At 50.7% G+C, this 23,432-nt stretch overlaps 1 protein-coding gene across 1 annotated transcript; it reads left to right on the top strand.

Moving 5' to 3' along the window:
- Nucleotides 1-3,623: 3,623 nt before the first annotated feature.
- On the top strand, nucleotides 3,624-21,496 carry RNF167 (ring finger protein 167). Its single transcript, XM_075346732.1, has 10 exons — nucleotides 3,624-4,209; nucleotides 14,356-14,448; nucleotides 14,558-14,644; nucleotides 14,864-14,986; nucleotides 15,185-15,272; nucleotides 16,106-16,196; nucleotides 17,241-17,346; nucleotides 17,488-17,581; nucleotides 18,056-18,136; nucleotides 20,907-21,496. Exons 2-10 carry the CDS (start codon nucleotides 14,356-14,358, stop codon nucleotides 21,179-21,181), a joined length of 1,038 nt encoding a protein of 345 aa, XP_075202847.1. The 5' UTR covers nucleotides 3,624-4,209; the 3' UTR covers nucleotides 21,182-21,496.
- The last annotated feature ends 1,936 nt before the right edge of the window (nucleotides 21,497-23,432 follow it).

Genomic DNA, 23,432 nt, shown 5'->3' on the forward strand with positions numbered 1-23,432 from the left:
AGGAGGGGGAAATATAGTGTATACAGGAGGGGGATATAGTGTATACAGGAGGGGGAAATATAGTGTATACAGGAGGGGGATATAGTGTATACAGGAGGGGGAAATATAGTGTATACAGGAGGGGGATATAGTGTATACAGGAGGGGGAAATATAGTGTATACAGGAGGGGGATATAGTGTATACAGGAGGGGGAAATATAGTGTATACAGGAGGGGGATATAGTGTATACAGGAGGGGGAAATATAGTGTATACAGGAGGGGGATATAGTGTATACAGGAGGAGGAAATATAGTGTATACAGGAGGGGGATATAGTGTATACAGGAGGGGGAAATATAGTGTATACAGGAGGGGGATATAGTGTATACAGGAGGGGGAAATATAGTGTATACAGGAGGGGGATATAGTGTATACAGGAGGGGGAAATATAGTGTATACAGGAGGGGGATATAGTGTATACAGGAGGAGGAAATATAGTGTATACAGGAGGGGGATATAGTGTATACAGGAGGGGGATATAGTGTATACAGGAGGAGGAAATATAGTGTATACAGGAGGGGGATATAGTGTATACAGGAGGGGGAAATATAGTGTATACAGGAGGGGGATATAGTGTATACAGGAGGGGGATATAGTGTATACAGGAGGGGGAAATATAGTGTATACAGGAGGGGGATATAGTGTATACAGGAGGGGGATATAGTGTATACAGGAGGGGGAAATATAGTGTATACAGGAGGGGGATATAGTGTATACAGGAGGGGGATATAGTGTATACAGGAGGGGGAAATATAGTGTATACAGGAGGGGGATATAGTGTATACAGGAGGGGGATATAGTGTATACAGGAGGGGGAAATATAGTGTATACAGGAGGGGGATATAGTGTATACAGGAGGGGGATATAGTGTATACAGGAGGGGGAAATATAGTGTATACAGGAGGGGGAAATATAGTGTATACAGGAGGGGGAAATATAGTGTATACAGGAGGGGGATATAGTGTATACAGGAGGGGGAAATATAGTGTATACAGGAGGGGGATATAGTGTATACAGGAGGGGGAAATATAGTGTATACAGGAGGGGGATATAGTGTATACAGGAGGGGGAAATATAGTGTATACAGAAGGGGGATATAGTGTATACAGGAGGGGGAAATATAGTGTATACAGGAGGGGGATATAGTGTATACAGGAGGGGGAAATATAGTGTATACAGGAGGGGGATATAGTGTATACAGGAGGGGGAAATATAGTGTATACAGGAGGGGGATATAGTGTATACAGGAGGGGGAAATATAGTGTATACAGGAGGGGGAAATATAGTGTATACAGGAGGGGGATATAGTGTATACAGGAGGGGGAAATATAGTGTATACAGGAGGGGGATATAGTGTATACAGGAGGGGGAAATATAGTGTATACAGGAGGGGGATATAGTGTATACAGGAGGGGGAAATATAGTGTATACAGGAGGGGGATATAGTGTATACAGGAGGGGGAAATATAGTGTATACAGGAGGGGGATATAGTGTATACAGGAGGGGGAAATATAGTGTATACAGGAGGGGGATATAGTGTATACAGGAGGGGTAAATATAGTGTATACAGGAGGGGGATATAGTGTATACAGGAGGGGGATATAGTGTATACAGGAGGGGGAAATATAGTGTATACAGGAGGGGGATATAGTGTATACAGGAGGAGGAAATATAGTGTATACAGGAGGGGGATATAGTGTATACAGGAGGGGGAAATATAGTGTATACAGGAGGGGGATATAGTGTATACAGGAGGGGGAAATATAGTGTATACAGGAGGGGGATATAGTGTATACAGGAGGGGGAAATATAGTGTATACAGGAGGGGGATATAGTGTATACAGGAGGAGGAAATATAGTGTATACAGGAGGGGGATATAGTGTATACAGGAGGGGGAAATATAGTGTATACAGGAGGGGGAAATATAGTGTATACAGGAGGGGGATATAGTGTATACAGGAGGGGGAAATATAGTGTATACAGGAGGGGGATATAGTGTATACAGGAGGAGGAAATATAGTGTATACAGGAGGGGGATATAGTGTATACAGGAGGGGGAAATATAGTGTATACAGGAGGGGGATATAGTGTATACAGGAGGGGGAAATATAGTGTATACAGGAGGGGGATATAGTGTATACAGGAGGGGCAAATATAGTGTATACAGGAGGGGGATATAGTGTATACAGGAGGGGGAAATATAGTGTATACAGGAGGGGGATATAGTGTATACAGGAGGGGGAAATATAGTGTATACAGGAGGGGGATATAGTGTATACAGGAGGGGGAAATATAGTGTATACAGGAGGGGGATATAGTGTATACAGGAGGGGGAAATATAGTGTATACAGGAGGGGGATATAGTGTATACAGGAGGAGGAAATATAGTGTATACAGGAGGGGGATATAGTGTATACAGGAGGGGGAAATATAGTGTATACAGGAGGGGGAAATATAGTGTATACAGGAGGGGGATATAGTGTATACAGGAGGAGGAAATATAGTGTATACAGGAGGGGGATATAGTGTATACAGGAGGGGGAAATATAGTGTATACAGGAGGGGGATATAGTGTATACAGGAGGGGGAAATATAGTGTATACAGGAGGGGGATATAGTGTATACAGGAGGGGGAAATATAGTGTATACAGGAGGGGGATATAGTGTATACAGGAGGGGGAAATATAGTGTATACAGGAGGGGGATATAGTGTATACAGGAGGGGGAAATATAGTGTATACAGGAGGGGGATATAGTGTATACAGGAGGGGGAAATATAGTGTATACAGGAGGGGGATATAGTGTATACAGGAGGGGGAAATATAGTGTATACAGGAGGGGGATATAGTGTATACAGGAGGAGGAAATATAGTGTATACAGGAGGGGGATATAGTGTATACAGGAGGGGGAAATATAGTGTATACAGGAGGGGGATATAGTGTATACAGGAGGGGGAAATATAGTGTATACAGGAGGGGGATATAGTGTATACAGGAGGGGGAAATATAGTGTATACAGGAGGGGGATATAGTGTATACAGGAGGAGGAAATATAGTGTATACAGGAGGGGGATATAGTGTATACAGGAGGGGGATATAGTGTATACAGGAGGAGGAAATATAGTGTATACAGGAGGGGGATATAGTGTATACAGGAGGGGGAAATATAGTGTATACAGGAGGGGGATATAGTGTATACAGGAGGGGGATATAGTGTATACAGGAGGGGGAAATATAGTGTATACAGGAGGGGGATATAGTGTATACAGGAGGGGGATATAGTGTATACAGGAGGGGGAAATATAGTGTATACAGGAGGGGGATATAGTGTATACAGGAGGGGGATATAGTGTATACAGGAGGGGGAAATATAGTGTATACAGGAGGGGGATATAGTGTATACAGGAGGGGGATATAGTGTATACAGGAGGGGGAAATATAGTGTATACAGGAGGGGGATATAGTGTATACAGGAGGGGGATATAGTGTATACAGGAGGGGGAAATATAGTGTATACAGGAGGGGGAAATATAGTGTATACAGGAGGGTGACATTACCGGATGTGAAGTGAAGGAAGCAGGGAGGAGACTGAACAGGAAAACAGAATCCGAGGAGGAGACACAGCGCTGCGATATCTGCACAATACGGGCCTCTGTATACTGTCTCCTCCGCCTGTATACTGTCTCCTCCGCCTGTATACTGTCTCCTCCGCCTGTATACTGTCTCCTCCGCCTGTATACTGTCTCCTCCGCCTGTATACTGTCTCCTCCGCCTGTATACTGTCTCCTCCGCCTGTATACTGTATCCTCCGCCTGTATACTGTATCCTGCCGCCTGTATACTGTCTCCTCCGCCTGTATACTGTCTCCTCCGCCTGTATACTGTCTCCTGCCGCCTGTATACTGTATCCTGCCGCCTGTATACTGTCTCCTCCGCCTGTATACTGTATCCTGCCGCCTGTATACTGTCTCCTCCGCCTGTATACTGTATCCTGCCGCCTGTATACTGTATCCTGCCGCCTGTATACTGTCTCCTCCGCCTGTATACTGTCTCCTCCGCCTGTATACTGTCTCCTCCGCCTGTATACTGTCTCCTCCGCCTGTATACTGTCTCCTGCCGCCTGCCCGGAGATGACAATGTAACACCGGGACCGGGGGCTGCTACAAACGGTGAGAACCGGAGCTCAGCGGTGTATCTAATGCTGGAGGCACGTGAGGTGTAGATACAGGGTATCCAAGGCTGAATGTACCGCGAGCCTGAATCATCTGTGTGTATCACCTCCTTATATCACACTCTGCCTTATTATTACCTCCTTATATCACACACTGCCTTATTATCACCTCCTTATATCACACTCTGCCTTATTATCACCTCCTTATATCACACACTGCCTTATTATCACCTCCTTATATCACACACTGCCTTATTATCACCTCCTTATATCACACTCTGCCTTATTATCACCTCCTTATATCACACTCTGCCTTATTATTACCTCCTTATATCACACACTGCCTTATTATCACCTCCTTATATCACACACTGCCTTATTATCACCTCCTTATATCACACACTGCCTTATTATCACCTCCTTATATCACACACTGCCTTATTATCACCTCCTTATATCACACTCTGCCTTATTATTACCTCCTTATATCACACACTGCCTTATTATCACCTCCTTATATCACACTCTGCCTTATTATCACCTCCTTATATCACACACTGCCTTATTATCACCTCCTGATATCACACACTGCCTTATTATCACCTCCTTATATCACACTCTGCCTTATTATCACCTCCTTATATCACACACTGCCTTATTATCACCTCCTTATATCACACACTGCCTTATTATCACCTCCTTATATCACACACTGCCTTATTATCACCTCCTTATATCACACTCTGCCTTATTATTACCTCCTTATATCACACACTGCCTTATTATCACCTCCTTATATCACACTCTGCCTTATTATCACCTCCTTATATCACACACTGCCTTATTATCACCTCCTTATATCACACACTGCCTTATTATTACCTCCTTATATCACACTCTGCCTTATTATTACCTCCTTATATCACACACTGCCTTATTATCACCTCCTTATATCACACTCTGCCTTATTATCACCTCCTTATATCACACACTGCCTTATTATCACCTCCTTATATCACACACTGCCTTATTATCACCTCCTTATATCACACACTGCCTTATTATCACCTCCTTATATCACACACTGCCTTATTATCACCTCCTTATATCACACACTGCCTTATTATCACCTCCTTATATCACACACTGCCTTATTATCACCTCCTTATATCACACACTGCCTTATTATCACCTCCTTATATCACACTCTGCCTTATTATCACCTCCTTATATCACACTCTGCCTTATTATTACCTCCTTATATCACACACTGCCTTATTATCACCTCCTTATATCACACACTGCCTTATTATCACCTCCTGATATCACACACTGCCTTATTATCACCTCCTGATATCACACACTGCCTTATTATCACCTCCTGATATCACACTCTGCCTTATTATCACCTCCTTATATCACACACTGCCTTATTATCACCTCTCTATATCACACTCTGCCTTATTATCACCTCCTTATATCACACGCTGCCTTATTATCACCTCCTTATATCACACTCTGCCTTATTATTACCTCCTTATATCACACACTGCCTTATTATCACCTCCTTATATCACACTCTGCCTTATTATTACCTCCTTATATCACACACTGCCTTATTATCACCTCCTTATATCACACTCTGCCTTATTATTACCTCCTTATATCACACACTGCCTTATTATCACCTCCTTATATCACACACTGCCTTATTATCACCTCCTGATATCACACTCTGCCTTATTATCACCTCCTTATATCACACACTGCCTTATTATCACCTCCTTATATCACACTCTGCCTTATTATTACCTCCTTATATCACACACTGCCTTATTATCACCTCCTTATATCACACACTGCCTTATTATCACCTCCTGATATCACACACTGCCTTATTATCACCTCCTTATATCACACTCTGCCTTATTATCACCTCCTTATATCACACACTGCCTTATTATTACCTCCTTATATCACACTCTGCCTTATTATCACCTCCTTATATCACACACTGCCTTATTATCACCTCCTTATATCACACACTGCCTTATTATCACCTCCTGATATCACACACTGCCTTATTATCACCTCCTTATATCACACACTGCCTTATTATCACCCCCTTATATCACACACTGCCTTATTATCACCTCCTTATATCACACACTGCCTTATTATCACCTCCTTATATCACACACTGCCTTATTATCACCTCCTTATATCACACACTGCCTTATTATCACCTCCTTATATCACACACTGCCTTATTATTACCTCCTTATATCACACGCTGCCTTATTATTACCTCCTTATATCACACACTGCCTTATTATCACCTCCTGATATCACACACTGCCTTATTATTACCTCCTTATATCACACGCTGCCTTATTATTACCTCCTTATATCACACACTGCCTTATTATCACCTCCTTATATCACACTCTGCCTTATTATCACCTCCTTATATCACACACTGCCTTATTATCACCTCCTTATATCACACTCTGCCTTATTATCACCTCCTTATATCACACACTGCCTTATTATCACCTCCTTATATCACACACTGCCTTATTATCACCTCCTTATATCACACACTGCCTTATTATCACCTCCTTATATCACACACTGCCTTATTATCACCTCCTTATATCACACGCTGCCTTATTATTACCTCCTTATATCACACTCTGCCTTATTATCACCTCCTTATATCACACACTGCCTTATTATCACCTCCTTATATCACACACTGCCTTATTATCACCTCCTTATATCACACTCTGCCTTATTATTACCTCCTTATATCACACACTGCCTTATTATCACCTCCTTATATCACACTCTGCCTTATTATTACCTCCTTATATCACACACTGCCTTATTATCACCTCCTTATATCACACACTGCCTTATTATCACCTCCTTATATCACACTCTGCCTTATTATTACCTCCTTATATCACACACTGCCTTATTATCACCTCCTTATATCACACTCTGCCTTATTATCACCTCCTTATATCACACACTGCCTTATTATCACCTCCTTATATCACACACTGCCTTATTATCACCTCCTTATATCACACACTGCCTTATTATCACCTCCTTATATCACACACTGCCTTATTATCACCTCCTTATATCACACACTGCCTTATTATCACCTCCTTATATCACACACTGCCTTATTATCACCTCCTTATATCACACACTGCCTTATTATCACCTCCTTATATCACACTCTGCCTTATTATCACCTCCTTATATCACACTCTGCCTTATTATTACCTCCTTATATCACACACTGCCTTATTATCACCTCCTTATATCACACACTGCCTTATTATCACCTCCTGATATCACACACTGCCTTATTATCACCTCCTGATATCACACACTGCCTTATTATCACCTCCTGATATCACACTCTGCCTTATTATCACCTCCTTATATCACACACTGCCTTATTATCACCTCTCTATATCACACTCTGCCTTATTATCACCTCCTTATATCACACGCTGCCTTATTATCACCTCCTTATATCACACTCTGCCTTATTATTACCTCCTTATATCACACACTGCCTTATTATCACCTCCTTATATCACACTCTGCCTTATTATTACCTCCTTATATCACACACTGCCTTATTATCACCTCCTTATATCACACTCTGCCTTATTATTACCTCCTTATATCACACACTGCCTTATTATCACCTCCTTATATCACACACTGCCTTATTATCACCTCCTGATATCACACTCTGCCTTATTATCACCTCCTTATATCACACACTGCCTTATTATCACCTCCTTATATCACACTCTGCCTTATTATTACCTCCTTATATCACACACTGCCTTATTATCACCTCCTTATATCACACACTGCCTTATTATCACCTCCTGATATCACACACTGCCTTATTATCACCTCCTTATATCACACTCTGCCTTATTATCACCTCCTTATATCACACACTGCCTTATTATTACCTCCTTATATCACACTCTGCCTTATTATCACCTCCTTATATCACACACTGCCTTATTATCACCTCCTTATATCACACACTGCCTTATTATCACCTCCTGATATCACACACTGCCTTATTATCACCTCCTTATATCACACACTGCCTTATTATCACCCCCTTATATCACACACTGCCTTATTATCACCTCCTTATATCACACACTGCCTTATTATCACCTCCTTATATCACACACTGCCTTATTATCACCTCCTTATATCACACACTGCCTTATTATTACCTCCTTATATCACACGCTGCCTTATTATTACCTCCTTATATCACACACTGCCTTATTATCACCTCCTGATATCACACACTGCCTTATTATTACCTCCTTATATCACACGCTGCCTTATTATTACCTCCTTATATCACACACTGCCTTATTATCACCTCCTTATATCACACACTGCCTTATTATCACCTCCTTATATCACACACTGCCTTATTATCACCTCCTTATATCACACACTGCCTTATTATCACCTCCTTATATCACACTCTGCCTTATTATCACCTCCTTATATCACACTCTGCCTTATTATTACCTCCTTATATCACACACTGCCTTATTATCACCTCCTTATATCACACTCTGCCTTATTATCACCTCCTTATATCACACTCTGCCTTATTATCACCTCCTTATATCACACACTGCCTTATTATCACCTCCTTATATCACACACTGCCTTATTATCACCTCCTGATATCACACTCTGCCTTATTATCACCTCCTTATATCACACACTGCCTTATTATCACCTCTCTATATCACACTCTGCCTTATTATCACCTCCTTATATCACACGCTGCCTTATTATCACCTCCTTATATCACACTCTGCCTTATTATTACCTCCTTATATCACACACTGCCTTATTATCACCTCCTTATATCACACTCTGCCTTATTATTACCTCCTTATATCACACACTGCCTTATTATCACCTCCTTATATCACACTCTGCCTTATTATCACCTCCTTATATCACACTCTGCCTTATTATCACCTCCTTATATCACACTCTGCCTTATTATTACCTCCTTATATCACACACTGCCTTATTATCACCTCCTTATATCACACTCTGCCTTATTATTACCTCCTTATATCACACACTGCCTTATTATCACCTCCTTATATCACACTCTGCCTTATTATTACCTCCTTATATCACACACTGCCTTATTATCACCTCCTTATATCACACACTGCCTTATTATCACCTCCTGATATCACACTCTGCCTTATTATCACCTCCTTATATCACACACTGCCTTATTATCACCTCCTTATATCACACTCTGCCTTATTATTACCTCCTTATATCACACACTGCCTTATTATCACCTCCTTATATCACACACTGCCTTATTATCACCTCCTGATATCACACACTGCCTTATTATCACCTCCTTATATCACACTCTGCCTTATTATCACCTCCTTATATCACACACTGCCTTATTATTACCTCCTTATATCACACTCTGCCTTATTATCACCTCCTTATATCACACACTGCCTTATTATCACCTCCTTATATCACACACTGCCTTATTATCACCTCCTGATATCACACACTGCCTTATTATCACCTCCTTATATCACACACTGCCTTATTATCACCCCCTTATATCACACACTGCCTTATTATCACCTCCTTATATCACACACTGCCTTATTATCACCTCCTTATATCACACACTGCCTTATTATCACCTCCTTATATCACACACTGCCTTATTATTACCTCCTTATATCACACGCTGCCTTATTATTACCTCCTTATATCACACACTGCCTTATTATCACCTCCTGATATCACACACTGCCTTATTATTACCTCCTTATATCACACGCTGCCTTATTATTACCTCCTTATATCACACACTGCCTTATTATCACCTCCTTATATCACACACTGCCTTATTATCACCTCCTTATATCACACACTGCCTTATTATCACCTCCTTATATCACACACTGCCTTATTATCACCTCCTTATATCACACTCTGCCTTATTATCACCTCCTTATATCACACTCTGCCTTATTATTACCTCCTTATATCACACACTGCCTTATTATCACCTCCTTATATCACACACTGCCTTATTATCACCTCCTGATATCACACACTGCCTTATTATCACCTCCTGATATCACACACTGCCTTATTATCACCTCCTGATATCACACTCTGCCTTATTATCACCTCCTTATATCACACACTGCCTTATTATCACCTCTCTATATCACACTCTGCCTTATTATCACCTCCTTATATCACACGCTGCCTTATTATCACCTCCTTATATCACACTCTGCCTTATTATTACCTCCTTATATCACACACTGCCTTATTATCACCTCCTTATATCACACTCTGCCTTATTATTACCTCCTTATATCACACACTGCCTTATTATCACCTCCTTATATCACACTCTGCCTTATTATTACCTCCTTATATCACACACTGCCTTATTATCACCTCCTTATATCACACACTGCCTTATTATCACCTCCTGATATCACACTCTGCCTTATTATCACCTCCTTATATCACACACTGCCTTATTATCACCTCCTTATATCACACTCTGCCTTATTATTACCTCCTTATATCACACACTGCCTTATTATCACCTCCTTATATCACACACTGCCTTATTATCACCTCCTGATATCACACACTGCCTTATTATCACCTCCTTATATCACACTCTGCCTTATTATCACCTCCTTATATCACACTCTGCCTTATTATCACCTCCTTATATCACACACTGCCTTATTATCACCTCCTTATATCACACACTGCCTTATTATCACCTCCTGATATCACACACTGCCTTATTATCACCTCCTTATATCACACACTGCCTTATTATCACCCCCTTATATCACACACTGCCTTATTATCACCTCCTTATATCACACACTGCCTTATTATCACCTCCTTATATCACACACTGCCTTATTATCACCTCCTTATATCACACACTGCCTTATTATTACCTCCTTATATCACACGCTGCCTTATTATTACCTCCTTATATCACACACTGCCTTATTATCACCTCCTGATATCACACACTGCCTTATTATTACCTCCTTATATCACACGCTGCCTTATTATTACCTCCTTATATCACACACTGCCTTATTATCACCTCCTTATATCACACTCTGCCTTATTATCACCTCCTTATATCACACACTGCCTTATTATCACCTCCTTATATCACACTCTGCCTTATTATCACCTCCTTATATCACACACTGCCTTATCACCTCCTTATATCACACACTGCCTTATTATCACCTCCTTATATCACACACTGCCTTATTATCACCTCCTTATATCACACACTGCCTTATTATCACCTCCTTATATCACACGCTGCCTTATTATTACCTCCTTATATCACACTCTGCCTTATTATCACCTCCTTATATCACACACTGCCTTATTATCACCTCCTTATATCACACACTGCCTTATTATCACCTCCTTATATCACACACTGCCTTATTATTACCTCCTTATATCACACGCTGCCTTATTATTACCTGCTTATATCACACTCTGCCTTATCACCTCCTTATATCACACTCTGCCTTATTATCACCTCCTTATATCACACACTGCCTTATTATCACCTCCTTATATCACACACTGCCTTATTATCACCTCCTTATATCACACACTGCCTTATTATCACCTCCTTATATCACACACTGCCTTATTATTACCTCCTTATATCACACGCTGCCTTATTATTACCTCCTTATATCACACACTGCCTTATTATTACCTCCTTATATCACACGCTGCCTTATTATCACCTCCTTATATCACACACTGCCTTATTATTACCTCCTTATATCACACGCTGCCTTATTATTACCTCCTTATATCACACGCTGTCTTATTATCACCTCCTTATATCACACGCTGCCTTATCACCTCCTTATATCACACACTGCCTTATTATCACCTCCTTATATCACACACTGCCTTATTATCACCCCCTTATATCACACTCTGCCTTATTATCACCTCCTTATATCACACTCTGCCTTATTATTACCTCCTTATATCACACTCTGCCTTATTATCACCTCCTTATATCACACACTGCCTTATTATCACCCCCTTATATCACACTCTGCCTTATCACCTCCTTATATCACACTCTGCCTTATTATTACCTCCTTATATCACACTCTGCCTTATCACCTCCTTATAGCACACTCTGCCTTATTATCACCTCCTTATATCACACACTGCCTTATTATCACCTCCTTATATCACACACTGCCTTATCACCCCCTTATATCACACACTGCCTTATTATCACCTCCTTATATCACACTGCCTTATTATCACCTCCTTATATCACACACTGCCTTATTATCACCTCCTTATATCACACACTGCCTTATTATCACCTCCTTATATCACACACTGCCTTATTATTACCTCCTTATATCACACACTGCCTTATTATCACCTCCTTATATCACACACTGCCTTATTATCACCTCCTTATATCACACACTGCCTTATTATCACCTCCTTATATCACACACTGCCTTATTATCACCTCCTTATATCACACACTGCCTTATTATCACCTCCTTATATCACACACTGCCTTATTATCACCTCCTTATATCACACACTGCCTTATTATCACCTCCTTATATCACACACTGCCTTATTATCACCTCCTTATATCACACACTGCCTTATTATCACCTCCTTATATCACACACTGCCTTATTATCACCTCCTTATATCACACACTGCCTTATTATCACCTCCTTATATCACACACTGCCTTATTATCACCTCCTTATATCACACACTGCCTTATTATCACCTCCTTATATCACACACTGTCTTATTATCACCTCCTTATATCACACACTGTCTTATTATCACCTCCTTATATCACACACTGCCTTATTATCACCTCCTTATATCACACACTGCCTTATTATCACCTCCTTATATCACACACTGCCTTATTATCACCTCCTTATATCACACACTGCCTTATTATCACCTCCTTATATCACACACTGCCTTATTATCACCTCCTTATATCACACTCTGCCTTATTATCACCTCCTTATATCACACGCTGCCTTATCACCTCCTTATATTACACACTGCCTTATTATCACCTCCTTATATCACACGCTGCCTTATTATCACCTCCTTATATTACACTCTGCCTTATTATCACCTCCTTATATCACACGCTGCCTTATCACCTCCTTATATCACACACTGCCTTATTATCACCTCCTTATATCACACTCTGCCTTATTATCACCTCCTTATATCACACACTGCCTTATTATCACCTCCTTATATCACACTCTGCCTTATTATCACCTCCTTATATCACACTCTGCCTTATTATCACCTCCTTATATCACACACTGCCTTATTATCAACTCCTTATATCACACACTGCCTTATTATCACCTCCTTATATCACACTCTGCCTTATCTCTCGGTGCGTCGGGGGGCGGCCCCCTCTTCCCCTCGGTGCGTCGGGGGGGGGGCCCTCTTCCTCTCGGTGCGTCGGGGGGGGGGGGCCCTCTTCCTCTCGGTGCGTCGGGGGGGGCCCTCTTCCTCTCGGTGCGTCGGGGGGGGCCCTCTTCCTCTCGGTGCGTCGGGGGGGGCCCTCTTCCTCTCGGTGCGTCGGGGGGGGGCCCTCTTCCTCTCGGTGCGTCGGGGGGGCCCTCTTCCTCTCGGTGCGTCGGGGGCGGCCCCCTCTTCCTCTCGGTGCGTCGGGGGCGGCCCCCTCTTCCTCTCGGTGCGTCGGGGGCGGCCCCCTCTTCCTCTCGGTGCGTCGGGGGCGGCCCCCTCTTCCTCTCGGTGCGTCGGGGCGGCCCCCTCTTCCTCTCGGTGCGTCGGGGGCGGCCCCCTCTTCCTCTCGGTGCGTCGGGGGCGGCCCCCTCTTCCTCTCGGTGCGTCGGGGGCGGCCCCCTCTTCCTCTCGGTGCGTCGGAGGGCTTGTCCTCTTCCTCTGTGGTTCTATGTTCACTCCTCTATTACAGATGATGGGTCGGTGGCCGCCGCAGCGTCTCCTCCTGGGCTCTGTTCTCTTACTACTCTGCTGGGTCAGAGTCTCCGAGAGCAATATCTATGCGGTAAGGAGATATAAATGGAGCGGGACCCCGGGGACCCCCAACTGACAAATCTCCCGTCACCCCCAGGGACCGTACATTATACTGATGTTACAGATGTTTCTTTTCTCAGTACTCGGATAAGAACCGCACGGAGCTGGAGGAGTTCTTGGATCTTCCTGCACAGTTCGGATTTCCACTGCCCCTGGATGGACTGAGGGTGAGTGCTGCGCGGGGGATACAGAGGGGGAGGATGGCTGGAGGGGGGGCGCCTGTGCAAGAGCTGTAACAGGACTGAGGGTGAGTGCTGCGCGGGGGATACAGAGGGGGAGGACGGCCGGAGGGGGGGCGCCTGGGCAAGAGCTGTAACAGCAGATATCACCCACCTACAAATATAAGCCCAGGACAGTGAATGTAAAGACGTTTCTCTATGTAACAGGGTTATATCCTCCACGCCGCACCCGAGAACGCCTGCACCCTGATCACCCCCCCGCCCCTGAAGGACAACAGCACAGTATTCATCGCCCTGATACGAAGGTTTGACTGCAACTTCGATGTCAAGGTAAAAACAAAAGATAAAAATCCAGCACCGCCCCCTGCAGGGTGATGCAGACATGGGAGCTTTGACCCCGCCCCCTGCAGGGTGATGCAGACATGGGAGCTTTGACCCCGCCCCCTGCAGGGTGATAGAAGGGAGCTGTGACCCCGCCCCCTGCAGGGTGATAGAAGGGAGCTGTGAGCTGTGTTTTTTCTCTCCCAGGTTTTGCACGCCCAGCAGTCGGGTTATGATGCTGCTATAGTGTATAATGTAGATTCGGACGCCTTGTTGAATATGGCCTGGAATGACGGTAAGTGACGCTTCTGCACCCGCAGCTCCCCCAGATTTCTGCTCCCATACTCCTCCGTCTCCTACTCTGTCCTGGCCCTTGCCACGCCCGTAAAACCCTCTCCATACCTTTCCAACTCTCGCCACACTCCTCGACCCCTCTCCAGCCTTCACCATGCTCCCCCAGACCCATCCTACAACCCTCGCTGCGCTCCTATGGCCCCTACATCCCTCGCTACGCTCCTATGGCCCCTACAACCCTCGCTGCACTCCTACAGCCCCTACAACCCTCGCTGCGCTCCTACAGCCCCTACAACCCTCGCTGCGCTCCTACAGCCCCTACATCCCTCGCTACGCTCCTACAGCCCCTACATCCCTCGCTGCACTCCTACAGCCCCTACAACCCTCGCCGCGCTCCTACAGCCCCTACAACCCTCGCTGCGCTCCTACAACCCTCGCTGCGCCCCCCCAGACCCATCCTACAACCCTCGCTGCACTCCTACAGCCCCTACATCCCTCGTTGCACTCCTACAGCTCCTACAACCCTCGCCGCTCTCCTACAACCCTCGCCGCTCTCCTACAGCCCCTACAACCCTCGCCGCGCTCCTCTCCTGCCCCTACAACCCTCGCCGCGCTCCTCGCCAGCCCCTACAACCCTCGCTGCGCTCCTACAGCCCCTACAACCCTTGCGGCGTTCCTCTCCGGCCTCTACAACCCTCGCTGCGCTCCTACAGCCCTCGCCGCGCTCCTCTCCGGCCCCTACAGCCCTCGCCGCGCTCCTCTCCGGCCCCTACAGCCCTCGCCGCGCTCCTCGCCAGCCCTTTTTTCATGTCTCTTTTGCCTCCTTTTCCATAGAACACATTCGTGATCAGATCACTATTCCTGCTGTGTTTACGGGAGCGACTGCTGGGAAGAACCTGTCAGAGAAGTTCACCTATTATAACTAGTAAGTCTTATCCCAGGGGCGTGGTCCCTCTCGGGCCGCGGGATCGTTCTCGGGCTTGCCGCGGGATCGTTCTCGGGCTTGCCGCGGGATCGTTCTCGGGCTTGCCGCGGGATCGTTCTCGGGCTTGCCGCGGGATCGTTCTCGGGCTTGCCGCGGGATCGTTCTCGGGCTTGCCGCGGGGTCGCTCTCGGGCTTGCCGCGGGGTCGTTCTCAGGCTTGCCGCGGGATCGTTCTCGGGCTTGCCGCGGGGTCGCTCTTGGGCTTGCCGCGGGGTCGTTCTCAGGCTTGCTGCGGGGTCGCTCTCGGGCTTCTCTCGGGTCGCTCTCGGGCTTGCCGCGGGGTCGCTCTCAGGCTTGCTGCGGGGTCGCTCTCGGGCTTCTCTCGGGTCGCTCTCGGGCTTGCCACGGGGTCGCTCTCAGGCTTCTCTCGGGTCGCTCTCAGGCCGCGGGGTCGCTCTCGGGCTGCGGGGTCGCTCTCGGGCCGCGGGGTCGCTTTCTAGCTTCTCTCGGGCCACGGGGTCGCTCTCGAGTCGCTCTCTGGCTTCGCTTGGGCCGCGGGGTCGCTCTCTGGCTTCTCTCGGGTCGCTCTCTGGCTTCTCTCGGGTCGCTCTCTGGCTTCTCTCGGGTCGCTCTCTGGCTTCTCTCGGGTCGCTCTCTGGCTTCTCTCGGGTCGCTCTCTGGCTTCTCTCGGGTCGCTCTCGGGTCGCTCTCTGGCTTCTCTCGGGCTTCTCTCGGGTCACTCTCTGGCTTCTCTCGGGCTTCTCTCGGGTCGCTCTCTGGCTTCTCTCGGGTCGCTCTCTGGCTTCTCTCGGGTCGCTCTCTGGCTTCTCTCGGGTCGCTCTCTGGCTTCTCTCGGGTCGCTCTCTGGCTTCTCTCGGGTCGCGGGGTCACTCTCGGGCTTCTCTCGGGCCGCGGGGTCACTCTCGGGCTTCTCTCGGGTCGCTCTCGGGCCGCGGGGTCGCTCTCGGGTTGCTCTAGGGCCGCGAGGTCGCTCTCGGGCCACGGGTCCTTGCCGTGCTCCCCTGTAATGCTCCTCTCTCCGCAGCGCTCACGTCTTCCTGCTCCCGGATTATCCCTTCAATCTGGGTTATTACTTCATCCCGTTCATCGTGGTCATCGTGATCATCATCCTCGTCATGTGCACCGTCATGGTGAGTGCCCGCCGGGAGCCACTGGTATCTCGCAGGCTAGCGCTTCCTCCCTGATCACCTGGGAGCATAGCTGGGACTAGTGGTTCTTCCTCGGACTCCTGTGATTGGCGCTGAAGTGTTGCTCCGCCCCTTTTCTTGCAGATTGTGCGCTGTGTGCAGCATCGGAGGAAACTGAGGAAGAACCGACTGACAAAGGATCAGCTGAAGAAAATCCCCGTCCACAAGTTCAAGAAGGGTGAGTGGGGGAGGGGCACAGTCAGCTGACCTCTCCGCCGCCCCGCTGCATCCTGGGTGTGCGGCACAGTCAGCTGACCTCTCTGGCCCGGTGCATCCTGGGTGTGGGGCGCAGTCAGCTGACCTCTCTGGCCCGGTGCATCCTGGGTGTGGGGCGCAGTCAGCTGACCTCTGCCCTGATGCTGAGTGTGAGGCGCAGTCAGCTGACCTCTCTGCCACCCCGGTGCATCCTGGGTGTGGGGCGGTGGCGGGAGGTGAATGTTCGGTGTCTCCTTATCTGAGGTGATCTGCTCTTTGCACCGTCACCACCATGTTTATTACTCTGATCTGATCTTCGTGTGTTGGTGCAGTTACCAGCGCTGGCCACCAGATGGCGCCCGGGCACATACCGGAGACTGATACCGGGTCATGTGACCTTCTGCTGCCTTTATAATGTGCAGAGCGTGTATAACACAAGTGTGGATTTTTGCTGCAGGAGACGAGTACGACGTGTGCGCCATCTGCCTGGAGGAGTACGAGGAGGGCGACAAGCTGCGGGTGCTGCCCTGCTCTCACGGTGAGTGACCGACCGCTGCACTGCATCCTAGGAGCTGTGGAGCTGACACCGGGGCCCCCTGCATCCTGGGAGCTGACACCGGGGCCCCCTGCATCCTGGGAGCTGACACCGGGGCCCCCTGCATCCTGGGAGCTGACACCGGGGCCCCCTGCATCCTGGGAGCTGACAGCGGGGCCCCCTGCATCCTGGGAGCTGACAGCGGGGCCCGCTGCATCCTGGGAGCTGACAGCGGGGCCCGCTGCATCCTGGGAGCTGTGGTGCTGACACCGGGGTCCGCTGCATCCTGGGAGCTGTGGAGCTGACACCGGGACCCGCTGCATCCTGGGAGCTGTGGAGCTGACACCGGGGCCCGCTGCATCCTGGGAGCTGTGGAGGTGACACCGGGGCCCGCTGCATCCTGGGAGCTGTGGAGCTGACACCGGGGCCCGCTGCATCCTGGGAGCTGTGGAGCTGACACCGGGGCCCGCTGCCTCCTGGGAGCTGTGGAGCGGACACCGGGGCCCGCTGCCTCCTGGGAGCTGTGGAGCGGACACCGGGGCCCGCTGCCTCCTGGGAGCTGTGGAGCGGACACCGGGGCCCGCTGCCTCCTGGGAGCTGTGGAGCGGACACCGGGGCCCGCTGCCTCCTGGGAGCTGTGGAGCGGACACCGGGGCCCGCTGCCTCCTGGGAGCTGTGGAGCGGACACCGGGGCCCGCTGCCTCCTGGGAGCTGTGGAGCGGACACCGGGGCCCGCTGCCTCCTGGGAGCTGTGGAGCGGACACCGGGGCCCGCTGCCTCCTGGGAGCTGTGGAGCGGACACCGGGGCCCGCTGCCTCCTGGGAGCTGTGGAGCGGACACCGGGGGCCCGCTGCCTCCTGGGAGCTGTGGAGCGGACACCGGGGCCCGCTGCCTCCTGGGAGCTGTGGAGCGGACACCGGGGCCCGCTGCCTCCTGGGAGCTGTGGAGCGGACACCGGGGCCCGCTGCCTCCTGGGAGCTGTGGAGCGGACACCGGGGGCCCGCTGCCTCCTGGGAGCTGTGGAGCGGACACCGGGGCCCGCTGCCTCCTGGGAGCTGTGGAGCGGACACCGGGGCCCGCTGCCTCCTGGGAGCTGTGGAGCGGACACCGGGGCCCGCTGCCTCCTGGGAGCTGTGGAGCGGACACCGGGGCCCGCTGCCTCCTGGGAGCTGTGGAGCGGACACCGGGGCCCGCTGCCTCCTGGGAGCTGTGGAGCGGACACCGGGGCCCGCTGCCTCCTGGGAGCTGTGGAGCGGACACCGGGGCCCGCTGCCTCCTGGGAGCTGTGGAGCGGACACCGGGGCCCGCTGCCTCCTGGGAGCTGTGGAGCGGACACCGGGGCCCGCTGCCTCCTGGGAGCTGTGGAGCGGACACCGGGGCCCGCTGCCTCCTGGGAGCTGTGGAGCGGACACCGGGGCCCGCTGCCTCCTGGGAGCTGTGGAGCGGACACCGGGGCCCGCTGCCTCCTGGGAGCTGTGGAGCGGACACCGGGGCCCGCTGCCTCCTGGGAGCTGTGGAGCGGACACCGGGGCCCGCTGCCTCCTGGGAGCTGTGGAGCGGACACCGGGGCCCGCTGCCTCCTGGGAGCTGTGGAGCGGACACCGGGGCCCGCTGCCTCCTGGGAGCTGTGGAGCGGACACCGGGGCCCGCTGCCTCCTGGGAGCTGTGGAGCGGACACCGGGGCCCGCTGCCTCCTGGGAGCTGTGGAGCGGACACCGGGGCCCGCTGCCTCCTGGGAGCTGTGGAGCGGACACCGGGGCCCGCTGCCTCCTGGGAGCTGTGGAGCGGACACCGGGGCCCGCTGCCTCCTGGGAGCTGTGGAGCGGACACCGGGGCCCGCTGCCTCCTGGGAGCTGTGGAGCGGACACCGGGGCCCGCTGCCTCCTGGGAGCTGTGGAGCGGACACCGGGGCCCGCTGCCTCCTGGGAGCTGTGGTGCGGACACCGGGGCCCGCTGCCTCCTGGGAGCTGTGGTGCGGACACCGGGGCCCGCTGCCTCCTGGGAGCTGTGGTGCGGACACCGGGGCCCGCTGCCTCCTGGGAGCTGTGGTGCGGACACCGGGGCCCGCTGCCTCCTGGGAGCTGTGGTGCTGACACCGGGGCCCGCTGCCTCCTGGGAGCTGTGGTGCTGACACCGGGGCCCGCTGCCTCCTGGGAGCTGTGGTGCTGACACCGGGGCCCGCTGCCTCCTGGGAGCTGTGGTGCTGACACCGGGGCCCGCTGCCTCCTGGGAGCTGTGGTGCTGACACCGGGGCCCGCTGCCTCCTGGGAGCTGTGGTGCTGACACCGGGGCCCGCTGCCTCCTGGGAGCTGTGGTGTTTGATGCGGCCCAGTAGGGTGTCGGGGGTGCAGATCCTGGGACATGGGGGTGGAGAGGGGGAGACAATGGGGTGCAGATTTGGCGGCGTGGACCTTGGGGTGCACATTTTGGGATGCAGACCCTGGGGCGTGGGGGGTGCAGATTTGGGACGTAGACCCTGGGGTGCAGATTTTGGGACGTAGACCCTGGGGTGCAGATTTTTGGACGTAGACCCTGGGGTGCAGATTTTGGGGCGGGGACCCTGGGGTGCAGATTTTGGGGCGGGGACCCTGGGGTGCAGATTTTGGGACGCAGACCCTGGGGTGCAGATTTTGGGACGCAGACCCTGGGGTGCAGATTTGGGGGCGCGGGCACTAGGGCATAGGTGGACAGATTTTGGGGTGTAGATTTTGGGGGCGTGGACCCTGGGGTGCATATTTGGGGGGCGCTCACACGGTCTTCCCTCTCGTTCCAGCATATCATTGCCCCTGTATCGACCCCTGGCTGACGAAGACCAAGCGGAGCTGCCCCATCTGTAAGTGCCGCGTGCTGCGCTCAGAAGACGACTCAGACTCTGATGATGGCGGTCGGGAGGCGGCGGACGGCGAGCGCGGAGAGGAGGAGAGTGACAACGAGCGGACGCCCCTCCTCAGGCCTTCTCCTACTTTTGGGAGCATGGAGGAATCCCCTCCCCAGATGACTCAAGGGCAGGAACAAGGGGCGACCACAACCACCGCCGTCGTGGTGTGAGGCCCCCACAGCACCGCTCCCATAATCCACTGCTCTGTGACTGACATGTGACCCCTCCCCAATAATCTCCTGAGTGATGAAGATGATGATGATGATGATGGTGGTGGTTGTTCTCCCTCATTCCTCTTACAATGTGATTTCCCATGAGCCTTTGCTCTCCGCCATCTTCTGGAATGCTGAAGGGACACGGGTGTTATTCCTGAGGATGCTGGGGGTTGTAGTGCTCCCCTCGCCCGCACTGTGTGTTACACTCCTGGATTTAATCTTTATCTAATTTTCCTGTACAGGTTTTATATAAATGAGATTTCCTAACGATCCCGGTGTCATGTGATCACCACCCAGGATGATGGTGGCTCAGTGGTGACAACGAGGGCAGAGCTGGGAGTGAGTCACCGCTATAATGTGCCAGCGCCGCCCCGGAGAACGCTCCTTACAGGAGAGCGTAATAACTCATACCAGTGATTATAATAATCATCCTGCTCCGGTCACAGCCAGAGCTGCGCTCACAGCGTCTCATGTCCTCCCGTCACAGCCGGAGCTGTGGTCACCACACGGTCACAGCCGGAGCTGTACTCACAGCGTCTCGTATCCTCTCCTCACGGCCGGAGCTGCGCTCATAGCGTCTCGTGTCCACACCTCACGGCTGGAGCTGCGCTCATAGCATCTCGTATCCTCTCCTCACAGCCGGAGCTGCGCTCATAGCGTCTCGTGTCCACACCTCACGGCCGGAGCTGCGCTCATAGCGTCTCGTGTCCTCCCCTCACAGTCGGAGCTACGCTCACCGCACGGTCACAGCCGGAGCTCCGCTCATAGCGTCTCGTTTCCACACGTCAGGGCTGGAACGGCGCTCACAGCGTCTAGTGTGCGCCCCTCACAGCCGGAGCTGTGGTCACCGCACGGTCACATAGTGTCTCGTGTCCTCCCCTCATAGCTATGCTCACAGCGTTTCATGTGCGCCCCTCACAGCCGGAGCTGTGGTCACCACACGGTCACAGCTGGAGCTGCACTCATAGCGTCTCGTTTCCACACGTCACGGCCAGAACGGCGCTCATAGTGTCTCGTGTTCTCCCCTCACAGCCAGAGCTGTGGTCACCGCTGAAGCTGCGTTCATAGCGTCTCGTATCTTCCACTCACGGCTAGAGCTGCACTCAGTGTCTTGTGTCCTCCCATCACGGCCGGAGCTGCGCTCATAGCATCTCGTGTCCTCCCCTCACGGCCGGAGCTGCACTCAGTGTCTTATGTCCTCCCTTCACAGCTGGAGCTGCACTCATAGCGTCTCGTCTCGTGTCCTCCCCTCACGGCAGGAGCTGCACTCATAGCGTCTTGTGTCCTCCCTTCATGGCCGGAGCTGCGCTCATAGCGTCTCGTGTCCTCCCTTCACGGCAGGAGCTGTGGTCACCGCACGGTCACAAGCTGGAGCTGCACTCATAGCGTCTCGTGTCCTCCCCTCACGGCCGAAGCTGCGCTCATAGCGTCTCGTGTCCTCCCTTCACGGCAGGAGCTGCACTCATAGCGTCTCGTCTCGTGTCCTCCCCTCACGGCAGGAGCTGCACTCATAGCGTCTCGTCTCGTGTCCTCCCCTCACGGCAGGAGCTGCACTCATAGCGTCTCGTCTCGTGTCCTCCCCTCACGGCAGGAGCTGCACTCATAGCGTCTTGTGTCCTCCCTTCATGGCCGGAGCTGCGCTCATAGCGTCTCGTGTCCTCCCTTCACGGCAGGAGCTGTGGTCACCGCACGGTCACAAGCTGGAGCTGCACTCATAGCGTCTCGTGTCCTCCCCTCACGGCCGAAGCTGCGCTCATAGCGTCTCGTGTCCTCCCCTCATGGCCGGAGCTGCGCTCATAGCATCTCGTGTCCTCCCATCACGACCGGAGCTGCGCTCACAGCATCTCTTGTGCTCCCTTCACAGCCGGAGCTGCGCTCACAGCGTCTTGTCTGCTCCCTTCACGGCCGGAGCTGTGGTCACCACCGAATCTGCGCTCATATCGTCTCGTATTCTCCCCTCACAGCCGGAGCTGCGACCATAGCGTCTCGTGTCCTCCCTTCATGGCAGGAGCTACGGTCACAGCTGGAGCTGCGCTCATAGCGTCTTGAGTGTTCCCCTCAAGGCCGGAGCTGCGCTCACAGCGTCTCTTGTGCTCCCTTCACGGCCAGAGCTGTGGTCACCGCTGAATCTGCGCTCATAGCGTCTCGTATTCTCCCATCACAGCCGGAGCTGCGCTCACATCTTCTGTCGTATGCTCCACTTACA

Source organism: Anomaloglossus baeobatrachus, chromosome 4 (assembly GCF_048569485.1).
Source record: "Anomaloglossus baeobatrachus isolate aAnoBae1 chromosome 4, aAnoBae1.hap1, whole genome shotgun sequence".
Lineage (NCBI taxonomy): Eukaryota > Metazoa > Chordata > Amphibia > Anura > Aromobatidae > Anomaloglossus > Anomaloglossus baeobatrachus.